The sequence below is a fragment of the Magnolia sinica genome, chromosome 18 (assembly GCF_029962835.1).
Source record: "Magnolia sinica isolate HGM2019 chromosome 18, MsV1, whole genome shotgun sequence".
Taxonomy (NCBI): Eukaryota; Viridiplantae; Streptophyta; class Magnoliopsida; order Magnoliales; family Magnoliaceae; genus Magnolia; species Magnolia sinica.
Window position 1 is genome coordinate 23,947,246 of NC_080590.1, and position 10,270 is coordinate 23,957,515.

Genomic DNA, 10,270 nt, shown 5'->3' on the forward strand with positions numbered 1-10,270 from the left:
TTCAATACAAACTCTGAAATCTTTATTACAAAAGGGAAGCTCCAACAGATATATGAAAAGGCATCAGATGTTTTTGTAGAATTCCATGATCCAAGCGTTGTAAACACAGCACAAAGCTCTACAACCATTGAATCCAGCTCTTTTTGCGAGGGCTTCGAACTCCTTGTGGGTCCGCTCTTTTCCTCCAGGATTGTAGGCCAACATGATCATGTCTTGATGGAAAACTCCATCAGTGGCAACACTCGTTCCAGGAACTTCTGGGATCACTGACTCCACCAAGATAACCTTTCCAGACTCCGGCAACGATTCGTAGCAGTTATTTAGAAGTTTCATGCAATGTTTGTCGCTCCAGTCGTGAAGTATCCACTGCAAGTTTTAGTACATAAATGTGAAACATAATTCAATCGATCTGGCCGTCCATCCGTTTTTACATCTCATTTTACTTCATGAGCCCAAAAATGAAGTAGATTCAAATCTCAGGTGGACCCCACCCTAGGAAATAGTGTCGATTAAATGCCCACCATTAAAAACTTCCTAGGGCCCACCGTAATGTTTGTTTGTCATCCAACCTGTTGATAAGGTCATACATAGTTGGATGAAGAGAGAAAACAAATATAAGCTTGATCCAAAACTTTTATGGCCCACAAGAAGTTTTTTAACAGTCCGGATCTCCCAACCTCATACACATAAACTTAGCACAGGCGTTCATACCTTAATTTGTGATGTTCAACATGTACTAAAATAGTATAACTTTATAAGGATAAGATGATCCACTGAAAGTTACAAAACACACCTTCATGAAAATGGCTTCGGCCCTTGGAACACTAACAAACATATCTCCCCCAACATGCACCACACCTGCAACCAAAAGCCACCATGGTCATGTTTCATGCTCCAGTGCAATCACTTGCACCAAAAAATAAAAATAAAAAAAACATTCACCATTCATTATCTTGAGATCTAGACCATTCACTAGGTGAGACATAATAAAAAATCCCCAGCTAGAAAAAATCAGGCCAGTCCATTCATCAAGTGGGCCACATGCGGATGAGAAAACTTAACGGTCAGATTTTTATAAAAAAAAACTGACCACCAGTCTATATTCCACATAAACCTGCGGCCAAACTGATAAGTGGACTTAACGTCAGCCCCACCTGATGAGTAGCCCTGATACCAAAAACATGTGATACAAATCGCATTGATTACACCAGATCATTCCATGATCATCAACGGTCCATACCGGTATAAGCCGGCGCATCGGCAATCACATGGTTCAGATCGAAATTAATGCCCATGATCTGGGGATACTTGGAAACGATCATGTTGAGAGTGGACCCCACCCCACCACCCACATCCACCAGCTCTTTGAGGCCATCGAACCCTTTGTATGTTTCTAGAATCTTCTTCATGACTAATGTGGAGTGATCAGACATGGTCCTATTGAAGATCTTGTTGAACCTTGGATCTGTGCTGTGGTACTCAAATGCTGAGACTCCATGGGCCTTGTTGAATGGGATTCCTCCGTCCAGCACCGCATCTTTTAAGTAGTACCTAGTAAAATAAACAGATTATTAAAATTGCATACTTAATTATGGTGGGCCGCATTATCGTAGCCATGCGACCTTTGATAAGATGGCTGCTTTGTATGGGACAATGCCTTATCATTACAGCTAGGCAGAATCCCTCCCGATCCGGTGAATTCGATGCGATTTGGCGGATCTGACCCGATTTGAATCGAACCAAACCGAACCGAAGGCCTAAATCGGTATGGATCGAGTAGGACCACTCAGATCTGATCGTATATCGGATCGAGTTCGGATCGTGGTCAATCGGAACCGATCCGATCCGAATGGATCCAATCCGAACCGATCTGACCCGATCCGGTCGAGTCCTATATATAAGTTTTTTACATATATTTTTTTACTTTTTACTACTCATCTCTCTATTCATCCCGAACCGAATGAACCCTAACCCTTCTTTCTCTACCTGAAAGAGGTGCCGCACCCATCCATCTCTCCTCCTTTCTCTCTCTCTTTCTCTCCCAATTTCCCTCCTCTCATTCTTTAATTCTCTCCTCCTTTCTCTACTTCTTTCTCTCCCGGTTTCCCACATCTCCTTCTTTATCTCCTCCTTTCTCTCCCTCTCTCTCTCCCCATCTTGATTCAACGCAGTCCAAATCGACTGGACAGACTCAACTCGATCCGACTCGATTCGGTTTCCCAAACCGAGTTGGACTCGGTTCGAGTAAGGCCAGCAAGAATTCGGATCGGATCGAGTCAGCCCTACTGGACTCGGTCCCAGATCGGATCGAGTTCGGGTCAGGTTCTTGAAAAATCGGATCGAGTCGAGTTGGACCCAATCCGGTCCGACTCGACTTGATGCCCACCTCTACTTGTCATTATTGAAAACTAGCGAGAATAATAGATTGAACGTGAAATAGAGAGAAGGGATGGAGCCCAATCTTTAGATCTTTATTCGACTTTCTAGCTGGGTTTGTAAACCAGGCTCTCTGATATGCAATGCCCAAGCAAACCTCATTTAGTTGCTAATTATTATATATTTAGCACCCCTAGTTGTATTAAGGACGCTTACTCTAATTCATTGATCCAGAGTAGAGTGGTACATGAGCCAAACCAAGTCGAGCTTGGCCCAGCTCGGCACGGCTCCGCCTGCAGGCTACTTTAACTTGAACTTGGCTAGACTTAGTCCTTGAGCTAGATTGGCCAACTCAGCTCAACTTAGTTAGCAACTCAGGCCAGCTTGAGACAAGCTTGAACACTATCTTTCGAGCTGAGTTCGAGTTAAAGCCTACGAGTTGAGTTCAAGTTTAATTAGGTTTTAGAGTTTTTAATTTTATATATATATATATATATATATATATATATATATATATATATATATATATATATATATATATATATATATATATATAATTTATTTAAATATGTAAATATTTACAAAATATTTATATTAAGTGAACCTGATCCAAGTAGAATTGATTTGATTTGAATCAAGTTCGAATCAAGTTTCGAGCAAAGTTAAGTCAAGCCTAACTCGAACTCTGCTTGAAACTTTTTTGAGCTCAAAAATTCAACTCGAACTCAATTTCAAGGCAAGTCAAGTTGAGCAAGTTAACCGAGCTAACTCAATTCGTATACTACTCTAATGTAGAGTGTTTATTAGGTCTAATGCACATTTCATGGGTTACTATGCAAACATCAGGCAAATCCAACAAATATTAACCATTGATCAATGACCTTAAGTATGGACAGTCAAGATTGTTTACACAAAAGAGGACTAGGCAACAATTCTATCCATCTATTTGTTGGGGGCCATCATAGATTGTTGATCATCCTAAAGAATCACTTTTGTTAGGTAATCATAGCCATCGGATCCATACTTGAAAAAGGATGGGTATAGAAAATAAGGCCGAATCAAGGATAAGATGTCCGATCAGTGTGATTTTTGCCTTGGGGTCCATGAAATGTGTTATGGACTTAATGGACAGTTCAGATGGATCGATTGGACTATACAAGTGAACCAACACAACCAGGAGTAGGGTTGTACATGAATCGAGTTAGCTCGGTTAGCTCGCTCGACTCAACTCGAAAATGCTCAATTCAACTCAATTCGAAACTGAGTTCAAGCCGATCAAGATGATTTTTTTAGCTCGAAAAAATTTTGAACCAAGTTCGAGCTTGCCTGAGCTCGACTCGACTCGGATCGAACCCAACTCGAATCGAACTCGGATTGAACCAGTTTGGTGACTCGGTTACTTTGATATTGACGTTGCTCACCAAGTGTTTGATGAAATGACTCAACGAAGTGTCGGCTAGTGGCAAGTAAGGTATGTATATGAAACAAATACCTTTTTTTTCTTGATTTTGATGTTGCCTATAAGGTGTTTGATGAAATACCTGTAAAATCATTGTTGTTGTTTTACATACAGTGAGAATTTGAAGGCGCAGTCCATGTGTTTATGAAAATGCTACATAGGCCAACTACTGACCGAACCGAGCCAAGCCAGCCAATCAGGCTTAAAGACCCAGCCGAGCCAAGTTCGAGCTGGGGTCAGCTAGTGGCCGAGCTGAGTCAAGCTATGCCAAGCTCACCTCTAACCAGGAGTACTAAGAGTGCACTGAGAGAGCACCGGAGCATTTCTCAGCATATATAATTACTATTAAAATTAAGTGGACCAACCTGAACCCTTTCTTTAACCAGGCCCGACATCATGGACCCCACCTAAACCCAACTAGACCCAGACCCAACCCGATTTATAAACGGGCAGGGGTACCTGATTGTCCAGGTACCGGTTGGGCCCAGTTAGGATGGAGCATTGATCAAAATTCATGGTAATGGAATGATATAAACTGTCCATTTTGTGGCCATCAAATGGGTGATTGAAAGGAAAATTGCCAGCAGTTAACCAGTTAGACTTTTGGGCTTTATTCGATCCACCATGGGTCCCACTATGTGGTCTATATGGGTCGACATAGATGAGTTGCCACAATTTAATCAATTGTGACAGACACACAGAGTAATCTAGCCTAATAACAAAGAAAGATGACGCCTCAGTAATCGTGAGGACCACGATTCATGGGACCCACGTTGCCGATCAGAAAATTCAAATATGGTACTCGCTGTGGATGCCCCCAATTAGAATATATATATATATATATATAGGATCAAATAATACCACGATTCATGGGACCCACATTGCCGATCAGAAAATTCAAATATGGTACTCGCTGTGGATGCCCCCAATTAGAATATATATATATATATATATAGGATCAAATAATCCAAACCGTCCAATCAGTCATTGTTGCTTGTTGAATGCGACCCACCAGATTGTACTCTAGTCCACGGAAGTTTCACACCATACGTGGCCTAGCGAATGAACGGCTACAGTTACGAGGTGGGTCCAAGAAAATCGGACGCGGATTGGCTAGTGTCCCTGCCACTAGCCAATGGCTAGTGATAGGTTCTGTGGCCCCCACCATGATGTATGTGTTTCATCCACGCTGTCAATCCATTTTTCCAGATCATTTTATGGAATGATCAAAAAATTAGGTAGATCCAAACTTCTAGTGGACCACATCACAGGAAACATTGTCCATTGAACACTCACCCTTAAAACCTTCCTGGGGCCACAAAAGTTTTAGATCAAGCTGATATTTTTTTTTACCTTCATCCAGATCTTTATGACCTAATCAACAGGTTGGATGTCAAATAAACATTACAGTGGGGGCCTAGGAGGTTTTTAATGGTGGACATTCAATCACTACTGTTTTCCTATGGTGTGCTCCACCTGAGATTTAGATCTGCCTCATTTTTAAAACCAAGCCCCAAAATGATCTGGAAAAATGGATGGACGGCGTGGATAAAACATATACATCATGGTGGGGCTCACAGAGCACAGACCACTGGCCACCTGGCTGCTAGCAGCGTCACCAGCCAAACCGCGTCCAAGAAAATCAGGAAGGAGTGAAGGACACGTACCAGCTCTCCATGGTGACCTTGTCCTGGTTCATCAGCACCAAGGGTGCAATGGACACACCATCTTGATTCCTGATCAGGAACTTGCATACAGGTGCCAAACCATACCGCCTTTCGATGCTGCAGCTGCTGCCATCGAGCATGACGACGGAGCACGTGAGCACGTTGTAGCTAGCCAGGAGTCGCAGCATCCGATCAAGCATGGTGGGGGCATCGGGGTTCTGTGTGGGGAGGCAACGGGCAATCTCCAACGTTGAGAGGTGGGCTCCTGGCCCACCTTTGGCTATGATCTCTAGCACATCGAGCTCGATGGCCGCTTTCAAAACCATGGGGACCACCGAAGCACTGGCCAGTTCCATGGCAAACATGCATTGTTCATCTTCGTTGGAGATTGTAGTCTCTCTGAAGAGCGAACTCATGTTTAGTTTGGTGTTTGGGTGATGAAAGTAGACTGAGATTGTAGTGTCGCATGGTCACTCATGTGGGGGCATATGTGGATTCATATATATTAGGGTCTAGTCTCACCCACCGCGCACGGCAGTGGACCCACCCTTTAGAGAACGTGGTGTTGGAATATTTAGTTGAATTAAATAGACTATTAAAAATCGAGAACCAAAAAAAGAAAATAAATTTTGAGAAAGAAGAACTTATTGAATGAGTCAAGGCGTGACTGAGTCACTCGGCTTGAAATCGAATTTGCTCCCCTTGGACAGCGTCCCAAGTGCAACAGGTTTCCAGAGTAATCAACCTCCAGGATACAACGACTATGACCCGGTCCCAGCGGTGCACTCACTGTACACGGGCTCGAACCACTTGCAGTTTAATCTGAAAGTGCTGAGTTGACTCAGCGATGAACTCGGTAGAAAAATGCTTAAAACCGAATATCAGAGAGCGTTTTATAAGAGAAGAATTTTTCGTATATATCAAACTGGAATCGGTTGTCTTGATATAAACTCCGAAGTGGTGCATAAACACCATTTATAAAAGGTTAGGTCCGTTGGGTTTAAACCCAACAGGTGCGACCAACCGGAAGGGACGCATCTCTCTGGTTTAAAATGAAAAGGCGTAAATGAGAGTACACTCCCGCACATACAGTCCTGCGAGTACCCATACACACACCCATGCGAGTACACACACACCGCACCCGCACCCGCGCCCACGCTCACGCCCAGCCCAGCCCAGCCCGTCCCGTCCCGTCGCGTCGCGCACACGCACACGGACACGGACTCGGACTCGGACTCGGCTCAGCTCGGCTCGACACGGCACAGCTCGGCGCGCGCGCTCATGTGTGGTCAATGGCATAGATTAGAGCTATTGGCATAGCCCCCCACAGGACCAAATTCACATGCCCCCTGAAAGGGGCTCAAGCCCTAGGCAAAAAGATTATCTTATATACAAGATAGTTTACCTTTTCAAATCCGATGTGAGACAAAACCCACAACACAAAAGTACCAAAGCTTTTCAAATGTGGAGGAAAATCACCGAAAATTTGAAATTTGAAATTTTAATATTATTTTAAAACAAAATATAACAATCCCCCACATGTTTTAAAATAAAACTCTTACGAATTAAAGCGTAATAGTTGTGCAATGGTGCTGGTGTCACCATAGACTTGAACCGACATTAGAGTAAGACAGGTCTATAGGAATCAGGTGACACCATAGTCTTGAACCTAAATCCTTTTAATGTAGATCGCAAGTACATGTCACTCACACAACTCTTCCTCTGCAAGTGATTCTGCGGTTCGGTGCGTTTCGGCCATACACCATTACCTGAATTTCATGAGTGCTCTAGAGAATTCGCCTAGATTCTCATAGGAAGCGGCCTCCACCTCCACACCCATATAGGTGAATTCCATCAAGTGTATGCAGCAACTGTATACACCACCAAATATATGGCTATGGATTCATTAAGAGTTCTAACAACTCATCCTTCTGCGTTGCTGCTCGCACTGTACACCATAGAAGGGGCTCATACAACTCAGTGCAATCGTCTACCTCGTGTCTTGTTGTTTACCCATTAAACCTATCTCATGGGATCTCCACTTGTATAGGTTGGGTTGCTGACACTGGCAGCTCATATATTAGGCTCAGCCCCATTCCCTTCGATGTATCATTGACTAACCTTTTAGATAGTCCTTTAATCAGAGGATCTGCTAGATTCTTTTCTGACCTCACAAAGTTAATAGATATGACTCAATCACGCAACATATATTTCACTATGTTGTGTCTGAGTCTAATATGTCTGCTCTTTCCATTATATATTTTACTCTTTGCTTTCGCTATAGTTGCTTGACAGTCACAATGAATAGATACGGCCGATACAGGCTTTGGCCACAATAGTATATCAGCTAAGAGATTTCTAAGCCACTCGGCTTCTGTTCCAGCCTTTTCTAAGGCAATAAACTCGGATTCCATAGTAGACCGAGCGATACATGTCTGCTTGGTAGACTTCTCCTCCACCTAAAGTGAAGACATATCCACTCGTGGATTTTGTCTCATCTGAATCACTAATCCAGTTAGCATCACTGTATCCTTCTAATACAGCAGAAAAACCATTATAATATAAACCATAGGCTATACTGCCTTTTAGGTATCTCAAAATCCTAGACAAAGCATTCCAATGCTCTTTTCCAGGGTTATGTGTATATCTACTTAGCCTACCTACTGCAAAAGCAATGTCTGGTCTAGTGCAGTTTGTTAGATACATAAGGCTACCAATTATTCTGGAATACTCCAATTGAGACACACTATTTTCTGTATTCTTCATGAGAGTCACACTATAATCATAAGAAGTACTGACAGGTAAACAGTCAAAATGGTTAAACTTTCTCAATATCTTCTCAATGTAATGAGATTGAGATAATATAATAACATCATTTTTCCTGGTTACTTCAATACCCAAGATTACACTAGCCTCTCCTAAGTCTTTCATGTCAAACTTAGATGATAAGAATTTTTTAGTTGTATTAACTAATTTAATATTAGTTCCAAAAATAAGCATGTCATCAACATAAAGGCATATAATAACATAATCATTTCCAGAAATTTTACTATATACACATCTATCTACATCATTTATATGATAACCATTTGATTTTAAAACACCATCAAATTTTTCATGCCATTGTTTAGGATCCTGTTTTAAACCATATAATGATTTAATTAGTCTACATACTTTATTTTCTTTTCCTGATATCTTATAACCCTCAGGTTGTTCCATATATATTTCTTCTTCTAAGTCTCCATTTAGAAAAGCTATCTTAACGTCCATCTGGTGTACCACCAGTTTATATATGGAGGCTATCGCTATTAAGACCCTGATAGTTGTAATTCTAGTTACAGGAGAGTATGTATCAAAGTAATCTATTCCTTCTTTTTGTTTAAAGCATTTCGCTACCAACCTAACCTTAAACTTATCAATAGTCCCATCTGGTTTTAGTTTCTTTCTAAACACCCATTTACAACCTATTGGTTTATTTCCAGGTGGTAGGTTTACAATTTTCCAAGTGTTATTAGATATAATAGATTCTAACTCATCATTTATTGCTTCCTTCCAAAAGGTTGCATCTGGAGAGTTAATTGCTTCTATATAGGTTGTAGGATCATCTTCTACTAAGAAAGTGAAAAAATCATCTCCTAGGTTAGTTTCTCTTCTAACCCTAGTACTTTTTCTTGGTTGTATCTCTTCTACTACTTTCTCGTGTGCATTTTTACTAGTAGATGCAATATCTGATTCATTGACTTCCTCTATTCCTATAGATTTAGATTTCATAGGGAATATGTTCTCAAAGAACTCTTCATCCCTAGCTTCTATAATTGTATTAGGATCTAGAATATTATCCTTAGTTTTTAAAACTAGAAACCTATAGGCCGCAGTATTTTGTGCGTAACCTATAAATACACAGTCGGTCGTTTTAGGACCTAACTTTCTTTTCTTAGTGTCAGGTAATCCTACTTTAGCAAGACACCCCCACACTTTAATATATTTGTAACAAGGAACATGATTCTTTCATAGTTCATATGGTGTTTGTTCAGAAGATTTAGAAGGAATCCTATTTAGAATATAACAAGCAAATAGAATTGCTTCTCCCCACATATTTGAGGGTAAGCCTGAACTATTTAACATAACATTCATCATCTCTTTTAGAGTTTTATTCTTACGTTCTGCTATTCCATTCTGTTCTGGTGTATAAGGAGCTGTAGTTTCGTGAACTATTCCATTCTTTTCACATAATTCTCTAAATTGAGAAGATTCATATTCACCTCCTCTATCTGTTCTAAGTTTTTTAATTTTTATATTTAACTGATTTTCAACTTCAATTTTGTATTTAGAAAAAGCGTCTAAAGCTTCATCTTTGTTCCTTAACAGATAGACTCTAGTGAACCTAGAGTAATCATCTACAAAAGTTATATAATATCTTTTTTCACCTCTAGACATGTGATTTCTAAAATCACCTAAGTCACTGTGTATTAACTCTAATAGAACAGATGATCTTTCTATTTGTTTAAAGGGTTTTCTAATGAATTTTGATTCGACATATGTTTCACATTTGTCAAATTCTTCATTAGATATATTAAGTAATAAACCTAATCTTTTCATTTTCTTCAAAGATGCTATATTCACATGACCTAATCTACTATGCCATAGATAAAAAGGTTCAACGATATAAACAGAACTGAATGTCTTCTTATTATTATCATTGGATACATTTATAATGAATAAACCATCGCTACAGTACCCCTTACCAACAAAAGTTCCATTCTTAGTC

General features: G+C 40.5%; 1 protein-coding gene across 1 annotated transcript; it reads right to left on the reverse strand.

Moving 5' to 3' along the window:
- Positions 1-5,954, reverse strand: LOC131233500 (caffeic acid 3-O-methyltransferase-like). Its single transcript, XM_058230222.1, has 4 exons — positions 5,503-5,954; positions 1,241-1,551; positions 794-858; positions 1-366 (listed from the first exon to the last, which is right to left on the reverse strand). The coding sequence occupies exons 1-4, from the start codon at positions 5,916-5,918 to the stop codon at positions 64-66; spliced, it is 1,095 nt and encodes a 364-aa protein (XP_058086205.1). The 5' UTR covers positions 5,919-5,954; the 3' UTR covers positions 1-63.
- Between the last annotated feature and the right edge of the window lie 4,316 nt (positions 5,955-10,270).

What these genes read in the sequence shown, in the direction of transcription:
- LOC131233500 (XM_058230222.1), bottom strand. Translation starts at nt 5,918, where the DNA reads ATGAGTTCGCTCTTCAGAGAGACTACAATCTCCAACGAAGATGAACAA. An exon ending in AAGGTCACCATGGAGAGCTG is followed by an intron (nt 1,552 to 5,502) that starts GTACGTGTCCTT and finishes TTATTTTACTAG; the next exon opens with GTACTACTTAAAAGATGCGG. An exon ending in CCGAAGCCATTTTCATGAAG is followed by an intron (nt 367 to 793) that starts GTGTGTTTTGTA and finishes TAAAACTTGCAG; the next exon opens with TGGATACTTCACGACTGGAG.